Source organism: Meriones unguiculatus, chromosome 3, assembly GCF_030254825.1.
Source record: "Meriones unguiculatus strain TT.TT164.6M chromosome 3, Bangor_MerUng_6.1, whole genome shotgun sequence".
Lineage (NCBI taxonomy): Eukaryota > Metazoa > Chordata > Mammalia > Rodentia > Muridae > Meriones > Meriones unguiculatus.
Window position 1 is genome coordinate 70,160,909 of NC_083351.1, and position 24,208 is coordinate 70,185,116.

The window sequence follows — 24,208 nt, forward strand, 5'->3', positions numbered from 1 at the left end:
CCCATCTGCCATCTGACTATACCTTCCATTAAAACCATCTAAGATCATGATGTGTCAGGTCAGGTGAATCTTTCTACCCCACAGCTGTTCCCTGAATATCATCATAGCCTTCAGACTAGAGAGGTCTGTAGGGTCACTGTCCATATCAGAACGGGCCACCTCCATGTTTCCTGTGATATGGCAGCCAGCACATCGATTCCAAAGAATATCACCAAAACTGAAAATCACAAAAGCAGGGCCCAAATAAGAGCACCTCTCTTCTCCAAGACACTGAGACTTGCAAAGCTGACCAGGTTGAACTAGAGTAGAAAAGCTTGTTAGTATGATGGTGGGCCTGAGCATTGGGGAAATGAAATGAAATGCCATCCTACAAAAGCATGATACCAAGAACAAAGTCTCCATCATCTAAACTTAGAATTTTTGAGCCCTAATTACATATATCATAAGAACAAGTTGTTCAGGTTATAACTAGATGTGCTTTCCGTCTTTGGATAATGTTACCAAGTCAACATTTATTGTGTCACTTTTCTCAGCATGGCATCATTCAGTCCTCCCAGTATCCATGTGGAATAGATTTTATCACTGGCATTTTAGAGGAAGAAACTGAGGCATGAGGCAGTTAATCCTCTTACTTATGGCTACGGTAGTATATATGAGGCAGGTTTGGGCTTAGACTCCATCAGCCTGGTTTCAGAGTCTGCACCCTTGAAACACATGCACTGATGAATCTTCAGGAGGCACCTTAGTGGCATCTGCTCTTTAAACCCAAACCCCTTTTGTACATTAGTGACACAGAGCTGGGTTCCTTCCATGAGATCTTTGGAATTTTTCTGCTCATTCTAAACATTTGGATGTTTAAAAGCAACAAAATATACCTGCAGTCTTAGAGGAAGGACACAGAATTAGTTCTTTGTTACTCTTAACATATATCCAGTAGATGAGCCATAGCTCTTTCCCAAGTGTTTACTAATCTGTGATTGTTTATGTCTCAAGGAAGCATGGTCAATATGTCATACTTTCTGTGTACTTTTCAAATCTGTTCATAACATATTGAGCTAGGGAGTTCTCCCCTGGATGTTCTTGGTTTAATCCGTAGAGTCTGCTGCTTTACTAACATTTCCAAGATATCTTGTTTTAGGGGCATGTCCTTCTAACAAAAAATTTTAATTGGATTTATGGGTCAGGCTCACATACTGTTCTTACAGATGTCAAACTGTTGAAACATCTAGTACAGCTGCATCCGAGAATCAGTTGGCCCATCTCTACAGCATAACTTACCAGTGAACTTGCTTTTTCTTCTTATTTCTCTTTGTTAGCCAAGACAGCTCTTAGAACCACAGAGGACAGGGTAAAAATCACCCTCACACATACTTTCATCAGTTGATCCCTAAGCAGTATCAGAAACTGGGAGAAACTGTTAGCATGACTACTGGCCATACTGCGAACTGGTGCTCATATCAGGACATAATACCACTACTGGTCTCCATGGTGAAACATCACATGAGCTAAAACAGATCCAGATACATGCTGCACACATAGGGCCAGATAATGCAGACAAGCAGAGGACCACACGTGAAACCTAGGCCCTTCTCCCAAGGAGGCATTAGTCAGGATACTGACTGCACTGCCCAGCCCACTGTGTGGCGTGAGTTGAGCTACACATCCACTGTACAAGAACAGACAGGAATAGCTCATTTCTACCATCAGGGAAGGTTCCACTTTGGAGCCCTTGTACCCAGGCTGGCCCCAAAGCACAAGGGCTTGGAGAAAACTCAGTAAGCCAAAGGATTCCAATGAGAAATAGCCTGTGTTCATAATAGGCTAGGAAAACAAGTAGACTAATCTGTCCTGAAGAAACAGATAGATACATTTATCTAGGAAGTTAACTGAGGGCCTATAGAAAGCAAGAAGTACATGGGCAGGATGCATGCTCCGCATTCATGAGGAATTTGTTACTGGAATTTGTGGGCAGGTGCTTAAGTGCAGAGCAGGGTGCTGATGTGCAAAGTGATGTGCAAAGAGAGAATGATCCAAGGCTGGAGAGATGGCTCAGTGGCTAAGAGCACTGGCTGCTCTTCCAAAGGACCTGGGTTCAATTCCTAAATCCACATCGTGGCTTATAACCATCTGTAATTGTAGTTCCAGAGAATCCAGTCCCATTTTCTAACTTCTGTGAGCACCAGGCACACCCGTGGTACGCACGTACATGCAGGCAGAACACCCATACACATTTTTAAAAATTAAAAGAGGGAGAATGATCCTGTGCCCCAAGAACTGAAAAAGAAGTAGAAAGAAGACATCTCTAGCCGGGGACTTGCAGGTCCTGGGCACCAGAGAACTGAAAACAGTTGGTGGATTCTAGGAATAGCTGGAAGGTGGAGGCATCAGAATAGTGACTGATCAGGAGACGGGATAGCCCAGTTAAATGGGAAGGCATTGGTGCCATGGCCCCACAGGGGACTCTCGGGGCCTGAGCTCGTAGTGTTTGAGGTGACAAATGTGGTAAGGGAGCTGCTAGGAAGGATAATGGTGTGGGAAAAACTAGAGATGGGTGTTATGTCATCAGTACACAGACACTCCCCCATGTACATACATGTCCCTACCGTACTTCCAAGAGGCACTGTGTGGGTCTGAAAATGCACACACAGTTAAAATAGGCAGCTCAAAATCTAAATAAGTATGCCATAGAAATTTGAAATCATTTTCAAATAAATGTATTGTCTTGTACTAAAATTCAACACAAAATCTAACTATGTGGGGCTAGATACAAAGCTCAGTAGTAGATTTGTCTAGTGTATACAAAGCTCTGGGTTTGTTTAATTTCTCTAGCATGCTTGCGTGCGTGTGCGCGCACACGCACGCGCACACACACACACACGAATCTGGCCTTTTTATGAAATTTGATATTCGCGCACACGCACGCTCACACACACACACACGAATCTGGCCTTTTTATGAAATTTGATATTAACTCCAATTGGAATTCTCTTTATCTAAGCATTTACTCACAGCCCACTTCCTCCTTATCCCTTAGTCCTTACAACCTCTAGAGGTACAACTCCTTCTAGACACTGTTCTGTCTGAAGCCATTGCTAACTTCTGCCTCTCTTTGCTTAAAGATCAGTGTGAAGAAGCAAAGGAGAAAAATATAAGAATTCCCAACAAAGAATTTGCTTTCCTTCTCCAGCTTTGTTTCCATTGGGAGTTCAGTTTCAGCAGACATATCCAGATGTTTGCCGTATGCTGCTTGTGTAGTAGCAGTCTGCAGTGGGCTAAGGGTGTCTGCACACGGCACTGTCCTTAGAGCTGAGCAGGAGGCTCCTTTTGGGGCTCTGCCTAGGCTTCCCTTCTGGTGCATCGGTTTCCATTATAAGATCTGTTTATCCAGGACGCAGATCTATAGGAGCCACTTCCTGGATTTGTTCCCTCAAGTATACTTGGAACCAAGGGGAGGGGAGGATGAGCAAAGGTGGGGCTTGTGGGCTGGAAGCACAATACAAGTGCATCTGAAACCCTCAAGTTGGAGGAGTCATGCTGAGGCACAGAGAAGGCAGGGCTCTGCTTTCCCAACCTCCCCATCATCATATTTCACTGTAAAATCCAAGGAATACAAAGGCTCTCCACCCAAACCTTGCCCTACTGGAATGAAACAGACTTTCATTAAACAATTTTATTTCTTTTGCTGTTGTTGGGTTTTTTTCTCCCTTGTGGGGGGAGGGGAGTTCGGAGCTCAGTTAGCCAAAAATTAACCTTAAACTTCTCATCTTCCTGCCTCAGCCTCTTGAGTGCTGAGATTGCAAGAACTTGCCACCATAGCTGTTTTTATGCAGTGCATTGAACCCGGGGTGTCATGCATGCAGGCGAAGCACACTCCTTGAGCTACCTCCCCAGCTCCTCAACGCAATGGTTGCCTAGACTACATTCACTTTCCAGTAGTGAGCTGTGTGGGTTCCACAGATGTGAGCGTGCCAGTGCCTGCTTTCCTCTGAGATATTCAGCTGGATTCCTGCCCTCTCTTTGCTTTATTTTTGCTCTTGGTTTATGTTTGCTCTCCTTTAAATTCATTTATTTGATTTAGATTCATGTCTCCCAACATACCACCTCCCTCATTTTTTATTTTTGTTTATTTTTGTTTAATCCCCACCATTCCTTTAGGCTCCCACCTCCACCAGTGCCACTCTTTCCTTAACCAATCCTGAAGTCTCCATACTAAACTACCAATCTGCACTCTACCAGCCCTCAGCGGCGTCCATGGCCGCGGTGGCCCAGCGGAGCATGCCGCTGCAGACCGGAGCAGCCCAAATTTGTGCCCGGCCCGACCCCTTCCAGCAAGCTCTCATCGTGTGTCCCCCTGGCTTCCAAGGTAAGGCTGACTGGTTCTAACCCCTGCTGCTTCCTGGAGAGCTCACTGTCAGAGAAGAGAGTCCTCTTCCGTTCCTCCCTAGCAATGATGGTTATCGCTGAATTTGGAGGCTGGTCTCTATTGCCATCAACCTAGAAACAATTCGACTTGTGCTCTAGTACCAAGTCCATTTGTTGTTGTTCTCACCACCTGCCAGAGACTGTGGCTCTAGCCAGCTGCCTGGAAAGAGGCGCATTGTCTGGTCCCATTGTTATGCTGATGTCATCTCAAGCTTTCCCCACATGAAATGCTCTCTGAACGTTATCTATAGAAAATTGCCAGTCTCTGACAGTCAGCATAGGCCCACTTCATGTGGAGAATATAAATTTCTCTGAAAGTGCCTCCCCGGACTGCCTCCCCTTTGGCCATGATCCCAAGCTCTTTTCATGAGGACTTAAAACAGCTAGAGATGACTGTACCTTGAAGTTCAAGGACAGGTTGCAAAGCACCCATGTGAGCTGTACCATCCATATAATCCAGAAGGAGCCCTCCAGGGATGCTGTCCCCAGCATCATTTGCTGTGACACTCGCTTATATCTCCATGGGCAGCAACCATTGTTTTCCTCTTGTAATTTGTCATTTTTAACTGTACTGGTTTTGGCCATACATACTTTAATATCTTGGGGGAATGTTTATGGGAAATAGAGGACTACTTTTAACTTAAGCTAAAAACTTAAAGGAAAACATCCCATGGCTGAGCAGTAAAGCTAACTCAGCTGCTAGGAAGGGTCTTCTTCATCTGTTTGTCATTCACCTCCCTGACCCATGTACTGAAACAGGCCTGCAGGCCTCTCCTTCCAAGCATGCTGGCTACTCAGTACGGATGGAAAATGCTGTTCCCATCGTCACTCAAGCTCCCGGAGCTCAGCCTCTTCAGATCCAACCGGGTCTGCTTGCTCAGGTAATTCTCTTCTGTATTGCTCATATTCCCAGCGTCCATGTTAATGCTTTTCTAAAAGATGTGCATCTCTACTGACTCCCTCTCTGGTAATGAGGTAGGAGCTCCCAGACATTGGAATATGTCAGTAATGTTCTAAATGATCCCCGAGTGAATTACCTACCTAAGTGTCTAGTGACAATTCCAAGAAGAAATTTAGATACAGAGAGTCTAGGGAAATTATTATTATACCTTTGTAACGCAAATTCATCTAGGAGTCCTAGCTTTTAATCCTAAATCTGCTAGTAATTCTCAGTGACCTAAGGCAAGTCAGTTAAAATCTCTTTGCCTCCGATTTCCTTCTTGTAAAATAGAAGTGGTTCTTAGAGCCAAAAGGAGCCCTAGAGATTATCCATTCATTTTTAGAGTTTGAAAAACAGACATGCAGAAGCTCTGGGCTGGAACCTTTTCTATCAATATAGGTATCCTAACTATGGAATGAGATCACAAAGATGAAAAATGTATGCAGTGTTACATAAATTTATATTAACAGTATTGGTGCAATATCAGAAATTAATCCTTAAAGAGACTTGATTTAATAACAAATGTATTTTCTTCATGCCAGGCACTTTACAGTTAATTTGTTTAATTCTCACAACATAGGGAGATATTTGTCTCTACTTGACAAGTAGGAAAACTGAAACACAGGGGCTTGCTCAGAGCTGTATGGCAGCCAGGTGTGGTGGCACACACACCTGCCATACCAGTACTCAGCTGGCTGAGGCAGAGGAATTGTGAGTTCAAGGCCAGGCTAGGCTACATAGTGAGACTAGATCATCCTGCACTACACAGTGAGATCCTAAACACTGACAACTAGATGTCAGAACCATCAGAACCAGGACATATTCTAGACACAAATGTTCATATTTTCCTACCTTCTTAGACAGCTTCTGTATCATCCTTCTGCTGTCAGGCATCAAGGATGCCTTGACTTGTTAGTGTCAACTTTACTTTCAAGTAAGATAGTTTTCCAAGAGACTTTCTCAAGGTGTCCTTGAAATAGTTTGTTTATAGAAGTGGTTTTCCTTGTTTTAATTTATAAGTAGTCAGATTGCATAGGTCTGTTCTTGGCTCTTTTGTAGTCCATTGGCCTCTCTAATATCCAGTCTTTACCGACTATGTCTTGGTCTCTGGTGGGGAATGCCCTGTTCTTTTATAGTTCTTCAAAATTTTCCTCAGTATTCGGGTCTCTTTTCTTTTCCATATACATTTTACCACCATTTATCCATAAGAATGCTGGTTTCAAGAAAGAAAGAGAAAGAGAGGGGGAGGGAGGGAGGGAAGGAGGGAGAAAAGTAGGAAGGAAAAACTAACAAACTAACTGTGGGGTAGAAAGATGGCCCAGTAGTTAAGAGCACTGACTCTTCCAGAGGCCCCAGGCTCAATTCCCAGCACCCACATGGTATCTTGCAACTCTGTAACTCCATTCTAGGGGATCCAATGACTCTCTTTTCTGGGTTTTGTGGGTACCAGGCACACACACAGTACACAGAAATACATGCAGGCAAAACACCCATACACATAAAAATGAATAAATATTTTACAGTTTTTGTTACTATTGATTCTATTGTTTATAGATATTCTAAGCTGAGTAGGGCAGTACAAAATGATGTTTAATAACAGATGAAATCATAGCTCTTTTATGTCTGTCTAGTTTGCTTTCTAAAGGAAATTGTTGATGCCATTAGGTATTTTGTTGAATACCCATTAGGTATTTTATTTTCTCTAACTAATAGAAACAGTTTGTCATGTTTTAATTTTTAAATAAATATTGTATATCTTAAGTATACTTTCTCATCTCTTTGAATAACCATGTGACTTAGTTACCTAATCTGTTAATGTAGTAAATTATACTAATAGATCTTATAATGTTAAGTAATCCTTATTTATTTATGAGATAAACATTTGATCATGTATGCTTGATATGATAACATGTTTTTTGAGCTGAGCTTGCAGCTAGTGTGATTAGTATTTTTTCTTCTGTGTTCATAGATAAGAAATGACATGATTTCCCTTTCTTAGGGAACCCTTATCTGATTTGAAAACACTTTGGGGAAATCTTTTGGGAAACTACCTTTCTTAAAAATAAAGCTGATGCTTACAGGTTAAGCCTTGATACCTTGATTCCTTGATACCTGACAGTGGGAAGACAGTATAGAAGTTGTCTAAGAAGGTGGGATTCTAGGCATGTGTCTCTTATGCTTACACCTAAACTGTCGCTGCTCAAGTGACAGCAACACCAGCAACAAGTGACACACAAAGTTGTGTGTATCTTGTTGAAAGGGTGTCAACAAAGAACCTGTTTTTAAAACAGGCTTGTCCTTTTAACTTTGTTATCGTTGTTGCATGGTTTTGTGGTGAGGAGTTTAAAAAAGGCCACTATAAATCAAAGAAGAGAACTACATACAGATTTGTCCAGGGTCAAGACATTTGCTCACCCTTTATTTGAGTGTAAGAAGTCCTGAAGAGCCTCCCGGTGAGCCTAGAACCTGTAGATGTCCCCGTGTACTTTCATAGGTAGTTACAGACCCTGTTCTTGTATTTGCACACTGAATCCATGTGTGCCAGGAGCAGCTCTATTAGAAACACTGAGCATGGCTTGCTAGTGAACAGAGACATTCCTCATCGTTCAGTTGAGTGGAACTAACAGGCTCAGCATTTCTGAATTTGTCTCAGTCCTTTAATCATAGTGGGGAGAGTCCTACCTCCTACTTATATGAAAAGAGTCCCTACTGTTGGAAACCTTCAAATTGATTTAACCTAAATCTGTAACTGGAAAAGTGAATAACCAAAAAAATATGTGTCTAGGATTTTAATTTTAATTGGTATAGGGTTTATAAGAAGGAAGCAAGTTGATTATTCTCCATTGGGGAATTTGTTAACAGGTGACTGCATAAGATGGAACAGCACTTACCCACTAAGATAGACGTAGCAGACCTGTGCATCTTCAAATGCAAAGACTTTGAAGACACAGTTCTTATTTCTAAAAAATGCACGTATCCCACCCAGCATCACACTAGCTTATGGTTAGCTAGCTTTCCCTTTTCTTCTGTTTGTTATTTAGCCTGTCCCAGTGTGCTAGCCTTTTAAAATGGAGTTCTCTCCTCTGCCTTTTAAATATATTCCTTGTAAAGGATAAAAGCACAATAACTTAAGATAATAATTAAATATTAAAATTTAGGCCTTCAGTTTTTTTCTGTGAGTAGATTTCTAGGCTATCAGATAAGAGATTTCTGAATACTATTATATGCTTTTAAATATATCCCCAAATTTGATATTGCTTTCTTCTTCTAAGCATTTGAAACCCTTCGAAGACTTTGTGAAGGTTTAGAGGTAGACCCTTTAAATGCATTCTACACATTAGTTTAATTTTCTTTCCCCTCTTTCTTCCCATCTCCCGGCAGCAGCATGTGTCCCCTACAGAGAAACAAGTCTCTGGCACACCTTAAGGATGTGTGCATGGCAGAAGCAACACAAGAGTGACCCTTACAGAAACCTTTCTAAAGAGACCTTTCCTGATACCTTCAGAAAGTTCCGTGACCTCCTTCCCAAGCCCCAAACCCCAGTTAGCATGGTGGCTACCAATGAAACTGTATTTGAGCACATAAAAGTGGGGCGATGGGAGGTACAGTTCTTGAGTGAGATAAGACTCTATTTAACTCTCTCTCTCTCTCTCTCTCTCTCTCTCTCTCTCTCTCTCTTTTAAGGAGCAGGATCTAAAATTCCCTCTCATTATCAAGATCAAGTCAGAAACTCAGAAATGCCAGATCCCTTCTAGACTCCACTTTCCATGAAGAGCTTTTTGCATTCTTGACCACTTGAGTAATATGGCCAGGGTCCCTTAATTTCCCTGAGGACAGGTGACCTCTTTAAAGTGTCCACTCTGCCAAACCCTCTCTCTTGCTCTAAGCCTCCACTGGTGGTATTTTCAGCAGCCAGTCTTTGCAGCCTCTGTCTTTCTGTCCACATTGTCTCACTTGGCACTGAAGCTGCTAATGGAAGGTTTGTTCCTGCCTCTTCATGTGTTAACACCCACACCAGATTCCAAATAGGGCCCTCATGTTTGTGTTCTCCATGAGGTATGTTTGGGTGTTGGCTGAGAACATGGGAATTAGATTGTCTGTGTGCATACTCCAACTGCACAGCTTGCTGGCTGCCTTTGGGGACATTATTTTTGACATTGAAATTTCATCCTTTTTCAAAGTAATACAGGTACATATTTTTTAAGTTTATATGACACCATGCATTTACTAAAAAATATAGTTCTCTCTCTATCCCACCTTTACTTCCGACTATCCCAAAACAACCTCTAACTTGACCATTTAGTCTTATATAAATCCATATAAATAACATCCTAGAATGCTTTTTGATTGATTCTCCCATTTGTTGTATTATAAAGTGACTTCCTATTGTATAATGAATCCTTCTATCTCCAGCCCATTCCTGCTCTTGATGAGCTTCATAACACATGGATTATATTTCCTTCCTTGTATGGCGTCTTGTCTAATGGCCATCTCATTTTTTCCACTGTGGATCTTACTACTCAGCCCCAGATCATCCTAAAACCATAAGTGGTTTCTGTGGTTGACATGTTTAGGTTTTGAATATGTTGAGTCCCATGTGTTATTTGTCTCTATGAAACCTTTTAGACCATTCTCCTTGTCCACAGTGGTCTCAAAATTTACGACTTCATGCTTTCTTGCTGTTTTCCATTCCTTGTTCTGGACTCCCTGTTTACTTTTTTACTGTGAGTTTTGCTGCTGTTTTTATTGTTTATCCTTTAAAAATAGCTTCTATTTTCTCTTTGCAAAATTCTTATTAACTGGATATTATGTATGATTTGTAAAAGTGTTGATGCATATATGTTTGTGGTGGCAATTTTATGTCAATTTTGATATAAGCTGGAATTATCTGAGAGAAGAAAACCTTAATTAAGAAATTGCCTCCATAAAATCAGGCTGTAGGCAAATCTGTAGGACATTTTCTTTCTTTCTTTTTTTCTTTTTAAGACAGGGTTTCTCTGCAGCCCTGGCTGTCCTGGAACTAGCTCTGTAGACCAGGCTGGCCTTAAGCTCACAGAGATCCACCTGCCTCTGCCTCTGGGATTAAAGGCATGTGCTACCACCACTCATCAGACATTTTTTTTACTGATTGATGGGGAAGGGCCTAGCTCATTGTGGATGCTACCACCCCTAGCCTGGTGGTCCTGGGTTCTATTATATATTGAAACAAGGTCTGTCTCTCTTGTGAATCTAGACTTCCCTGCGTAGTTAGTTTACTACAGAAATCTGTCTTTGTCTCCCAAAGGCTGGAAATGCAGATAGGCCACTACACCTGCCTGGGATTTACATGGGTGCTGGATATGTAAAGTCTGTTCCTCACACTTTCATAGCAAACATTTTACCTGCTGAGCAGTCTCTGCAGCCTGGATGTTAATACTTCTAGATTAATCTTTCAGTGTCTCTTATCTTTTCCTTGTGTGTGTGTGTCTGTGTGTGTTCTATCTATACTACTTCCTGAGAAATCTCTTTCGCTTTTTTTGAAACTGTCTTTTTGAATTCTCCATTTCTATGAGCTCCTTACCTCGCTCCATATGTACATATCTATATGAAGTAAAATGAGTGTATTTTTAAACTCTGCGGACATTAATTATAGACCATTATAGATCTTTGGAAATTTTTTTTATTCCTTCATTGATTTTGTTTCATGTGAGTTTCATTTTTGCTTTGCTCTCTTCCACATTAGATGTTTACTAAAGGCTACCTGTTGATGCATAGTTAAGACTGGAACACTAAACTGCTCAGCACACTGAGAAGGCTGACAGTGAGGGATGGACACTGAGTGTGGGCTCCCCTGTAGAGTGACCGGAGACAAGCATTCTCACTGGCAGACCCTTACCCTCAAACACCACACCTGGACCTCTCATCTCTTGAACATGTCAGTTTCCCTGAGAATCAGCCAACCTCTGGCTCTGGGGACAGTAGACACCTGCAGGGATCTAGCCTGGCTTCACATGCAGATTTATTTTAGAGTAATTCAATCTGCTAATTTTCTTGGTATCTGTCCATGTGCTGTCACACCTCTGAAATCTTATTAACTGTTATTGTCTATCCTCTACTCTTCTTGCTTTTATGAATCTATACATTTTATTTCTTTACTGTCATGTTAGTTAGATTCAGAGAAAACAAATAATTTGCTACATTTTTCTAGACAAGTCATTTAACCTCTCCATCTCAGTTTACTCACCAAAGACATAATAGTCCTTACCTCACAGGACCAATATTAAGTCCAAAAATCCATTCATGACTTAACACCACTTGACACACAGCATGCATTAAGAAAAAGTAGTACACCCTGATAATCTCAGCACTGAGGCAGACTGAGGCAAAGAGACGCTTGAGTTCAAGTGCAATCTGGCATACATGGCAAGATTCTGTCGGGGGTGGGGGGGCAGCAGTATGACTCAGCAGTTAAAAGTGGTTGCCTCAAGAGCCTGATGACCTGAATTCAGTTCCCAAATCGCATAGTAGGAGGAGAGAACCAAGAACTGACTCCCAAAAGTTGTCTTCAAACCTCCATATGCATGTATGCACTCAACACATCATAAATACATAAACAATAATAATATTTTAAGAGAAATAGTAGTTGCATTCCTAGCAGTAGTAGCAGTAATAAATTATAGATTTGATGTATTGTCATCTAAATGAGCTGACTGCATTTGTAAGCATCACTTTCACAGTAGGCGAAACAGGCTAAAAAATAGCCTTTTCCTTCATGGCCTTGAGGTAAAATGCTGATATTCAGGGAGATGGGTGTTGAGGGGGAGATGACCTTATCTTGATAATCATGATACATTTTTTAATGACATTAGTCAAAACATGTGCTTTGCATAAAATTGGAAATGAGTTCCAGATCACTAAGCCGTAAAAATCTTAATTGACAATGAAATTGTTATCATACACACACACACACACACACACACACACACACACACCATACACAGTCTCATCATGAACCCTGGCTGACCTAGAATTTGCCATGTAGATCAGGGTGGCCTTGCACTCACAGATTCTGTTTCTGCCTTCTGAGTGCTGGGGTTAAAGGTATGCACCACCATACCTGGCTCTCTCAATATTTTGAATTTACAGTGGTTTTACTAAATAAATTATATTTCCCTGCTGTGAACTCAGTAAACTTGAAATACAGTTAATTATTATTAATAAACTTAGAGACAATTCTTTCATTATGTCAGCTGACATTAAATATTGATGGTATGATCAGTGGTCTCTGAGCTTTTTGCCTATATCACAAACAAGCAGTATCAAAATCTATATGAGTTCTCTTGGGCCACACTGAGAACCTGAGAAAGATGAAATGGGAAATGAGGTGGATCTGATATATGCTTCCATCATTTTTATAAGCATTATGCTTAAGTCTTGACTTGAAATGTAGTACTTTATAGAAATGTTTGTTTATACAGGAATCAAAACATACATATTAAACACATGCCCACTCAGTGGAGCACTGAGTTAGAAAATGTTAGATTGATGTTAGTCATGCCTGGCTTCATGGAAAGAGAGAAATATAACTGAGAAATCAAGGCCCTCGACCTTTGACCCATCCAAGAACCACCTTACCTTAGCAGCAGTTCTTTAGGTGTACACCTTTGGACAGCTGTGGTCAGTGAGAGTCATTTGATGACCGAAACAAGCAGAGAAGAGATGAAGGCACAGAGAATTGAAAGCACATTTTACATGTGCACACCCACCGAATAACCCATTAAAGGAAGACAGCATATTTTGAAGATGGAAGAGAGAGTTCCTACAGTCTCTTGTCTTTGTCTTAAGAAATTGAGGTTGTCATTTAATCTTAAAGTCACGGCTAGGTCTGTTACTTTATTCTACTTTCTCAGGTGTAGGCCAGCACCAGAGAGTCTCCATGTTGTAAAATATAAGAATCCAGAAGGTGAGGCTCTGAGTGCCAACTGATAAACAAGTCAAGAATCAAATCCAGGACACTAGAAAGAAGGCTTCCTGAGGGCAGCGTGCTAGCCTCATGTGGCCCGCTGTTAGCTCGGTCTTTTGCGCATAGTTTACAGAACAAGTCGATGGTTAGATTTTTAGAGAGCTCCAAACTTGGTTCAGTAGAACAAACTCAGAAAGAAACCATCTTTAAGATGAAGAAATTCTTTCAGAATCTCTCTGTAGCCCTTTACCTATGCATCTGTTTTCTCCCTTGGTTTTTAAAGCCGACAACTAGTCCACACTTTGACAGCTGTCAGCAGATCTAGCACAGATTCAGATTCTGGACCCATGAAAACCTACTAGGTGTTGGACAAAATGTGATGGTTGTGAATATCCTCTGTCTCACAGCAGGCCTGGCCCGGTGGGGCCCAGCAGATCCTGCTTCCCCCAGCCTGGCAGCAGCTGACTGGCGTGGCCACCCACACATCGGTGCAGCATGCGGCTGTGATTCCTGAGACCATGGCAGGCACTCAGCAACTGGCCGACTGGAGGTAAACAGGAAATCCTTCTGGGTGGAGAGTGTTTCTGGGATAGGAGTTGTGTGTTCCACTGACAGAGAGCATCATGTGAGCTATGGCTACAGTGTAATGGGAGGTTATTTAAACAATATAGTGGGACACCAGAATTTCAGCTTGATTTGCAGTTAGCTGCTACTTTCTACCCAAAACTCAGTGACATCTTTTAAACACTAGTGTAATTTACCAGATCTGGCTGGGTTTTACCTCAGAATTAAGTTCCTTTCAGAAGGCAAACATTCATCACCAGTGAAGGAGAACAGAAGAGAGTCCCCAAAGCCCTAAGCAATTCTAGAAAGTATTCTCATAAAGTCTTGAGACATAGGTGCCTGTCTGTCTGAGCTCCCCAGAGAAAGCTTGACAGACAAGATGTTTTTGGAAGGATGAACTCTAGCATGTTTATTAAGTGTGTCTCTTCAGCCTGTCTTATGAATGAGAGTTCACCTTCCACAGACCCCAGGGATTGCTGCCAGCACCCTGCGTCTGTTTCCAAAAGTATCCATGCAGTTTACCAGCGCCCTCCTGGATGCCCTGCTCTGCTGTGCTCATGTGCACTTGTCACTTGCCCTCTGGCCCTCATGATGGCCCTTAAACTATCCCAAGCTCTGTGGACCCTTTGGGCTTTCCTCCTTTTGCAGAAAGTACTTCCTGCTAGCCTATGATAGTCTGAACCCCCCCCCCAAGAGCTTCCCTAGTTCTTTTTCTGAATATAGGGTTGTTGGGTTCAGTGTGGTAGTACGTATTTGAAGTCTTGGCACATAGGCTGAGGCAGGAGGCTCACCAGGTTGAGGCCACCCTGAGTTCCATAGTGACACTGTCTAAGTAAACAAGGAACTCACTCTCAGGAAAGGGTGGGCAGGCGGCTAAGCAAGTCCATTGAATCATGTCTACTGCATGGTTCTCCCTTGTATAAAACTACTTTCTGACCAGTAACAGGAGGAAGAGTACACAGCTGTCCCCACAGCTGCACTGTGCATTCAATGGAAGTACTTTGAAACCAGGCAAAACTGGTTTCCACTCTAAGCTCTGCAAGACCTGAGGTGGGTTATTTAACTTTTATGGCCTCAGTTTCTTTCTCAATAAAGTAGGGTCATGATGCTTAGCTGACAGGATTGTAGGGTGGGAGTTGAGGGGTGTCAATTAAAATTGAACACAGAGCACTTGGCCTATCTTTAACACATAGCTTAGCAGTGCTTGACTGTAGCAGAATGAGTAATCTTGGCACCCTCCCTTCACCCATTCATGACAGCTCACACTCCAGTATTGCCTTTCTTCCTCAAGCTCATTAGGAGCAGCAGCCAAGTGGAAAGCTATCTGACCAGCTGTAGGGTTCCCCTCCCCCTCTTCTTCTCCTGAAAACCACGACCAGCACCAAGGTATCTCTTCCTTTGTCATTAGGCAGTTAGAGCAAACTTCCGCCACAGCAGTATTCATGCACTTATGCATATTTTCTTATTCTGCCTTCTTCTACCTCTCTTCCTCTCTTAGCTGGCAATCCCCATGTCTTCCCAGTCTCTGTCTTTCATTGTGGGCCAAAGAACATCCATCACCATGGCTAAAAAACAAAAGAGGAGCACCAGTGCTGCCCTCCTTTCAAAGAGAAAGGGCCCAATAAACTGCAGAAAGAGGCCACCTATTTCCAAAGGCCACATACATGTCTAAAGACTATCAAAATCACAAAATAGACAAAATGTTTGTCTATTTATCCTTTCAAGTTACAAAGATGGAATTTTGTTGTTGTTTTTTTTAAGTTCAAATGAATGCTTCTTTAGCTTTTAATTTTATGTGTTAAATGGGCTTTATGGACAAATCTTTGAATTAATCACCACTTTGAACGTTTCTGTTGGAAAACAAGGCTTTCAGCACCATCCAACCTAGATGGTAAGACTTCAAGATATAACCCATTTCCAGGATGCAGGCTACCAGCATATTTCTTTCGGCTTGTGTATGACGCTTATTAATTTTGATTTCATGCAAACTCTATACATGTCTAGTCACCCTTCAGTTAATCCAATTGTTCATTCAGCAAGCGTGTAATTAACTGATCAGCTGCTGCGTGCCTGAGCATTGTGTTAGCTGCTGAGGGAATTCAAAAGAACACTAATGATTCCTAACGCCAGAAACATATGGCTCCCAGTCACTAAAGTTTGTTTTTCACATTAACTACAATTTCCTCATTAATAAAATGGTATTTCTAAGACATCCTGCCTACCTCACAAAGCAGAATTAAAAGAACCCATTGAAGTTGCTTTGTAAATTCTAAAACAAAATGTGCGTATTATTGTTCAGCATAATCACCTGTTTAAGGACTTTAAAGGTTGGCAGAACTATTATCCCATCTCCCTAGAACTTAAAAATTCTGAATCTACACACTTGACATTCTTTCCCCTTGAAAGTCTTGGTTGTCACTCATCAACCAGCTTGATTCCTCCTACTTCCTCAACACATGGCTTCCATTGTACAGTTCTAGGAAGCCCACGTGTTGAACTCACCAGGCGAGGCTCCTCTCTTCAGCCACCTCATGGCATAGTGAGATAACTAATGTGGTCAGCCTTTACCTGGGGAAGAAGCTTCATCTTATTAAAGAGTTCCACTTCTAGTAAATCACTAAGGGGCCTTGTGTTCTCTTTTTTCTTTCAGGAATACACATGCTCATGGAAGCCATTACAATCCCATCATGCAGCAGCCTGCACTCTTAACTGGACATGTGACCCTTCCAGCAGCCCAGCCCTTAAATGTGGGTGTAGCCCATGTGATGAGGCAGCAACCAACCAGCACCACCTCCTCCAGAAAGAGTAAGCAACACCAGTCATCTGTGAGGTAGGTAATGAGAGCCTTGGTGGCCAGAAACACCAGAAGATTGAAATGCTGATCACTGCTCGGAAGTAGGGATTGCCAGTGCACTGCCCTGGCATGGTGTGGGAAGCAACTCTTCCTACTAACTGGGGAAAATCTATAGCACATGGAACACTCCAGGGTTTTCTGAAAGCACTGTCTGGGCTCTGTGCAAATACAACCCTGCCTCCTGACTCTTCCTAGGTCCTGTCCCTCTGCCACTCAAAAGTGGAGGTCTAGAGTCATGGTGTGCCTAATATTTTGAGTGCTTTCATCCTTTTTATTAAAGAAAAAGTAATAAAGTTCAGTAAGGAAGTTTTGTTTGAGACCACCAGGATGGGTACAAAGAAGCGACAGAGGGTGAAAAGAGTAGGCTCAGCTCTGCATAGCATGGACAATGAGAATTTGCAGCCAGGCGGTAGTGTCTAGGTCACGTAGGTAAAATAATACATAGGAGACAACAGAAAATGGAGGACTTTGGCTAAACCATCCTAACAGGATTCTCTGCAAGTGACTAAGCCATCACCTAAGGGATGGTGGAGGATGAGGAATCTGTTCAGATATTAAGTCTAGTCTGATATCAAGAGATGGGAGAGTGGCCTCTGGCTAAAATGAGTTAGCAAGGTTCTTAGCTAAAACTAGATTTTATAAAGAAGTGCACAGTTGAACTTAGGAGGAGATTCAAAGCCTGACTAAAGTTAGCCACACAATCTCTGTCATCTTTTCTAGAAAGAACAGGCCTCTGAAGTTTCTATTTGTTTACAAATTTTCAAGATATCTTTTTCAAAAACACTTAAAAATGCGCTTTCTTTGAGATTTGAGGTGAGAAATATAACTCATTAATTTAAAAATAAGCTCTATAGCTAGCGAGACAGATCTAGATCATGAAACTACAGAATTTCTCTCACATGAACACATTTGGCTAATTGCTTAAATATAACTTTGGTGACTCCCAAATACTTAACAGTGGACTGCTAATCTTCCCCATATTCCTGAACTCTTAAGCCATCAAGATTGACACAAGGCCCCGTGTTACATGTCACATCACTTTAATAAAGGCAAACAGAGATAAATTAGCAGTACCAGGAACTGGCCCTGAAGAAAGGAATTTCTGGGAAGGAGCATGAATGGAAGGTGGTGAAAAAGTTCCATATCTGGGGTGTGGGTGGAATTTGTAACTATTTATTAGTCAGTAATTAGTCACTTCATAAGGGAGAAATTGCTGTATATAGTTATCAACTATATAGTTCAGTAAGCCTGACTTTTTTAAAAAGAGGTTTCTAGGCTCCACTGTAAAAACAAACAATAAGAGCAAAGACCACAACCTATAGCTAATCAGATAGATTTAGATCATGCAAATACAGAATTGCTCCCACAACACCCAGTGACAGTGATTTAGATGCACGTATTTGTTTATTTGGGATAGATTGAACAAAAGAAACTGGATATATAAAATGTCTAGTTGTTCTAACTTGCTTTTCTGTTTCTGTGATTAAAAAAAAAAAAAAAAAGACCCTGGCCAAAAACAACTTAGGAAGAAAAGAGTTTATTCACCTTACAGATCAAAGTCCACCCAGGAAAGCCAAAGCAGGAACTAAAGCAGAGGCCATGGATGACCATGGCTCACTACGGGCTTGCTCCCAGGCTCATGCTTGACAACCTTTCTTATACAGTGCAGGCCCTCCTGCCTAGGGATGGCACCCCCCTCCTCCGCAGCCCCCTTAAGTCAATTAGCAATCAAGAAAATTCCCCACAGACATGCCCACAGGCCAATCTAATGGACACAGTTTTTCTGAGGTTCCTCTTCACAGGTGTGTCTAGTTTATCCAAACACTAGTGATTTTTTTTTCTTCTTCCTAGAAGTTAGATCTGCCTTGTTTCATTCTTATTCAAAAATCAATTCAAGGACTAACATCCCTCATACTTTCTTCTTAGGATATTTCTGATAACATGAGGAAAATCTGCTTAGATCAGTGGCAGCTCCTCAGTGCTTTTGTGTGGCAGCCCTGTGATAACATACCAATGTCATTGGGAGGCAGCAGAAGCCACTGCCTTGATTCCTTTGCTCCTCCATCAAGCTCAGCAAACTGCCCTGCTAGAATGTTGATCAGGCAGAGCTGAGCTTAGCATTCTTGTGGCTATCCTGCTGAGTAGGCCTAGTCAGAACCCGTTGCCACACAACCGGTTCAGCGCGCATGTGTGTGTGTCCTCCCCCATCTCCCATCTTCCCACCACCCAGCTGCTTCATGTGGACACACTATGTGTGCAGGGCAAAATCAGTATTGCCACACAATGCAAATCCTATCTTTCCTTCACTTTGTTGTTTTTTGAGTCAAGGTCTCACTTTGCATCCCTGCCGGACCTAGAACTCATCATGTAGCTGAGTCTTGGCTTCAGATTCACAGAGGTCCACTTGCCTCTGCCCCAGAGTACAGGATTAAAGGCCACCACATGTGATACATTCCCTTCTTTTTAAGACCAGTCTCCAGCAACACTGTGAGAAACCACACAGAAGGCTACCTCTGTAAGGCAGCAGACATGCTTTTTCTTTAACAGTAAGTTAAAGTGCTGGAACTGTAAACACTGTAACACAGTGAAAAGAGAACGATCTTACCAGAAAACCTTGCTACCCACTCTAGAGGAGTTTACTAAGGTAGCTATGTCACTTTTACTAAGTTATTTTTATTTTACTTGCATTTCTTCACTTAGAAGGTGTAGACTCTAAGGACATAGCAGGGCTAAAGACTTGACTTTGGTCTTCACTGCATGGGCACTAACCAGGATGAGCAAAGGCTTTGATGGGAAGAAAAGAAGATACTTGTTCCCTAAAGTTACCAAAACTTAATATAGAATTTCAAGTCAATCAATCTAAATTTAAAAGCCCCTTTTGTTGGGCTAGAGAGATGGCTCACTGGTTAAGAGTACTGACTACTTTTCTAGAGGACTAAGGTTTGATTCCCAGAACCCCCATGGCAGCTCACAACTGTGAGTAATTCCAGTCCCAGGGGATCTGATAGCCTCTCTTAACTTTCCAGAGCACCAGGGTGCACATACATGGCGGCCAGCAAAGCACTCATTATGCATGAAGTAATAAATACATCTAGAGTTAATAAATAATTTTAAAAGAGTTTGAACCATGCTACAATAGTCAGATTTGGCTTGTCCCTATTTTAAAAAGTCCCTTTTTAAGTGTACCTTCTTCCTCTTGCATTCACCCCCATTTCTTATCGCAATACAATTTTAAGCCTCCCATGAGGCTCAAAATCCAAAAACAGGTTTGTTTTCCATAGTTCATTCACAAATCTGAATCTCCATAACTTCTCCCAGAGGAGAAAGAAGGGAAAGCTGAGCCAAGGTGCTGGGGAGATCACTCCACCTGTAGATGCTTATACACAAGCACAAAGACCTAAATTTTGGCCCTAGAACCAGCATAAAAAGCTGAGCATGCAGTACATGCCTGCAACTCAAGTGCTGGGTCAAAGACAGGCAGACCCTGGGGAGAGTGGGCAGCCAGCTAAGCCAGGGAGTCAGGTCAGCTAGAGACCTTGTCTAAAAAACAAGATGGATGGCTCTCAAGAACATATGCTTGAGGCCAACCTGTAGCCACACACATGTGAGCACACAAGTGGGCACACGCTGAGGTAATGTCCTTTAGTTGTGGAAACTCTCACAAGTGTCTGAGGCTAGCAGTGTGGCTCCATGCTAGAAAATCTATGAAAACCTGGCTTCAACCCCAACATAGAAGTGTGTGTGTGGGAGTGTGGTAATTAAACAATAGACCAACCATTAAAGAAGATCAAAGCCTTGAGTGGCAAACAACACTTTTTTCATCACTTTAAAACAAGACCCATTGAGGGAGGACTAGCTGAAGCCAAAGGCTGAGCTTTTAATCTTGAAGATTATCCTATGCTGTGTTGGAGCAGCTACACTCCTGATCAGGAGAGCTCTTCCTAGAAGACCAGCTCTCTGGACCCAAACCAGAGCCCAGAGAGGTCCTAACCTCAGGTCCTAACGTCCCCCGGTGGCTATCTGAAGGGCTCTAGAGGCACGACATTTTCTGTCACAGATGGAGGCCAACTGGCCTGAGCTTTGGGGTTTTTTTTTTCTGTGGAGATTTGGTAAAGTTGGTGGGTTTTGGAAGTTGGGTCCCTTGGATGGAGATGTAGGGCCTGACTTTCTTTTGTAAGTATGTGTTGTTTTGTCATTACAGAAATGTCTCCACGTGTGAGGTGACCTCTTCGCAGGCTGTCAGCTCCCCTCAGCGATCCAAGCGTGTCAAGGAGAACACTCCCCCACGGTGTGCCATGGTGCACAGCAGCCCAGCCTGCGGCACCTCGGTCACTTGTGGGTGGGGTGATGTGGCCTCTAGCACCACCAGGGAGCGACAGCGGCAGACGATTGTCATCCCCGACACCCCCAGCCCCACAGTCAGTGTCATCACCATCAGCAGTGACACAGACGAGGAAGAAGAACAGAAACATGCCCCCACCAGGTGAGGCTGTGCATTCAGACTCTCAGGAAGGAGCAGAGGGATCGGAGCTGTTCTCCAGGAAACATAGTGATCATTCCCTGCTGATCCCTAATCTTCATTTGCCATGTTCTTATTTTGTGAGAGTGGCAAACAAGTTTACCATAATTGTTCAAAACCAAAATAATTTTTAGTGATTTTGGCCTTAGAAATAGTTATAGTCCCTAAACATTTGGTAACATGAGACTATACAAACTGGGCTCCCAATCCCAGTTTATTTTAACACATATAAGCTTAAAAATTGCTGCCTCTGGCTATTGAATTTATTTCCAGTTGGTCAAGATATCTCTCTAACATTGCCTTAGCTCACTTAGAATTTGAATCGTCCAATTAATCAGAAATTTCCCTATGTCTAATTAGCCCAATCCTTCAAACTTCCAGTTGGCTCTTCACTCAGAGAGCACTACTGTTTATTCCAAAGTAGCAATAATTCATTTACTCTGTGTGTGCTTCCTGGGTGGAGGGAAGAAATATTTACTATGTTTGCAAGGCTGTTAACCCTGGCCCCAGAGCCTCTTTTCTGAACTCTGCAGGCAGACTCTGGAAACATGTGCTACCAGCTCAGGTGGCCCAGGCAGGTGCACACGAATGTTCTGTGCTCCAGGGGCCCTAGGCCTCCCAGAATCCAGTCCTACAACCACACCCCGCCAGTACCTCTGAATTAGGAACGAGGCCAGGGAAGGGGCCTGCCACCTTAAGCCAGAACTTCCAGTCATCATTGTACTTCCCACAACTGGGTGCAAGGTTCCATGTTCACAATTAGGCCCAAATTGTTGGTTGCTGATTAGATACAATGCTGCTAATTATTAATCACAAATGTTTTTGATGAGATAATAAATTTTCATCTTGCAGTCATTACGAAAGTTCAGCTAAACTGACTACAGCGCTTTCCCCATATCAGTTCCCACAGGGTGCAACCCTTCCACCTCCCAGGTGAAATTTAGTAGTCTGAGTTTCACTGATAGAACTAGTACGTGTCTCAGTAATGTGTCCTTTTTCCTGTTAAATGGCCCAGTGTGATCATCAGTGTAGTTTGATAATACACTGTTGTGTTCCTGTTCCTGCCATTTGCTAGGTATCTGAGAGGACATAGGGTTGGTGAGACCAGGCACATGTTTTTATACCATAGTAATTACACGCCATCTGCTTCCCCAAGACTGGCCTCACTTTCCTTTGTGATTAGAGCCCCAAATGAGTTTGTGTTCCATCCTCCCAAGCCTGAGAATCCTAAGGGCTTACTCTTCTTCCAGAGAGGAATGTTCTTCCTACCCCAGACTGGCCCCTGGCTTGGGGAAGCCTGTACATAAAGCGCTGGCATAAGAAAAGCTAAGCAGCCTTGAGCACAGCTGGAGAAATGCAAAAGCAATTTAAAGACCTAGCTGTCAACTAGATTGCAATATCATTTTTGATGTCTTCGATCTGAACTGACACCAACTCTGAACATGAGTACTGGAGAGAATTGAATAGAGGGTAGGAGGACAGGAAGATGAGTGCCATCTCTCCAGCAGCCAGAGAACCAACAGGGCTGAAAGCAGAAGGCAAGTGGAACATACAACTGTTTCCCCCAGAGGAAGCATAACTCAAGTGTGTGGCAGCTTGTGAGAATTGTGCTGAAAATGCCTCCGAGGCTCAGAGGAAAGGTGGGCAGCCACATGGGAGGAACGACCACAGACTGAACCAGTGCCTTGATACAGTAAAATATAGGGACTGCCAGCCTTCCTCACAACAGGAAGGAGACGCTGCAGACTGAAGCCACAGAGTGATGGTAACAGGCCTCGGCTACCCGCTGTGGCGACAGGGAGCTTGCTGAGAAAGATGCAGTAGAGATATTTTCTGCAGAGGTGAATGACCAACGCCTTAAAAAAATGGCTCAGTACCCAAGCAGATAGGAAAATCTACCTGAAGAAGCAACAACCAGTAGCTCTTATTCATAGAGAAACCATTGTATAATTGTATCAGTAATTGTGACTATATTTAACAATGAAGAAGGAAGTTACAATTTTACTTGTTCCTGGAAATTGTAATTACCATAAAATTTAACACAGTGAATATTTACTGCCCCACCCCCGTTATAAGATAATAGTAACCAAGTGTTGTACAAACAGAGGAGACTGTCTCTCTCTTCTTGAGGCTTGCAGGTAGTAAGCAAAATAAGATATGCACAGATCATTCTGACAAAGCAGAGCATCTCTTCCAGAGAACTAACAAAGTCTTAGGGCGTTGAGGGAAGAGAGTTGCAGATTTAAGTGAGATGACTGATGTGGCAGAACCTCAGCAGAGAGCAAACAGAATCATCACAGTAGCGAAACCTATCCGAGAGAACAAAGAATGTTGGCAGAAATGTGTTTGGGCATGGGAATGGGTTTTTTGAGGCATTTCCCTTAGATGGGGATGGAAGATTTGTCAGATGTAATAAGCAGATAATATCATTTGAATAAAATGTATGTACCATATTAAAATAACGTTATGGGGACTGTGAGATAGCTTAGTTGGAAAAGCACTTGCATTCCAAGCCTAAGGACCTGGATGTGGGTTCCAACCCCAGAACCCACATGAAAAAGTTGGGCATGGTAGTGCATGCTTGTCATCCCAGCTGTGGGATTACAATGGCTGACTGACCTTTAGCCTACTTGCCAAGCTTCAGGCCAGAGAGAAAGCTTGTTCAAAAACAAGACAGACTGTCCCCTGACCTATATGCCTAGGCACATACACACAACCACACAAGAATAAACAGCAAACAAACAAATGTAAGGTATCTTTTCTCATACTAATAGCTAAATTAAAAGTCACATAACATCAGAAGGAGTACTTTCATCTGCAGGCCTTGGCTTGTCATCCTTCTCTCACTAGGGCAGTTTAAAAGTAATCCTCTGGGGCTGGCCTAGAGGTTAAAAGCACTGGCTGCTTTTCCTGAGAGGTCCTGAGTTCAATTCCCAGCAACCACATGGTGGTTCCCAACCATCTATA

General features: G+C 42.5%; 1 protein-coding gene across 4 annotated transcripts in view; it reads left to right on the forward strand.

Moving 5' to 3' along the window:
* Positions 1-24,208, forward strand: part of Hipk2 (homeodomain interacting protein kinase 2) — a 197,692-nt gene that overhangs the window by 151,270 nt on the left and 22,214 nt on the right. Inside the window, exons 8-12 of one of the 4 annotated variants that reach the window (XM_021632133.2) lie at positions 4,156-4,363; positions 5,182-5,303; positions 13,712-13,854; positions 16,519-16,698; positions 20,924-21,205. In XM_021632133.2, coding sequence (XP_021487808.1) covers positions 4,156-4,363; positions 5,182-5,303; positions 13,712-13,854; positions 16,519-16,698; positions 20,924-21,205 — 935 coding nt within the window. The remainder of the gene's footprint in view (positions 1-4,155; positions 4,364-5,181; positions 5,304-13,711; positions 13,855-16,518; positions 16,699-20,923; positions 21,206-24,208) is intronic. The other 3 variants (XM_021632135.2, XM_021632136.2, XM_021632134.2) reach the window with 3 other exon arrangements.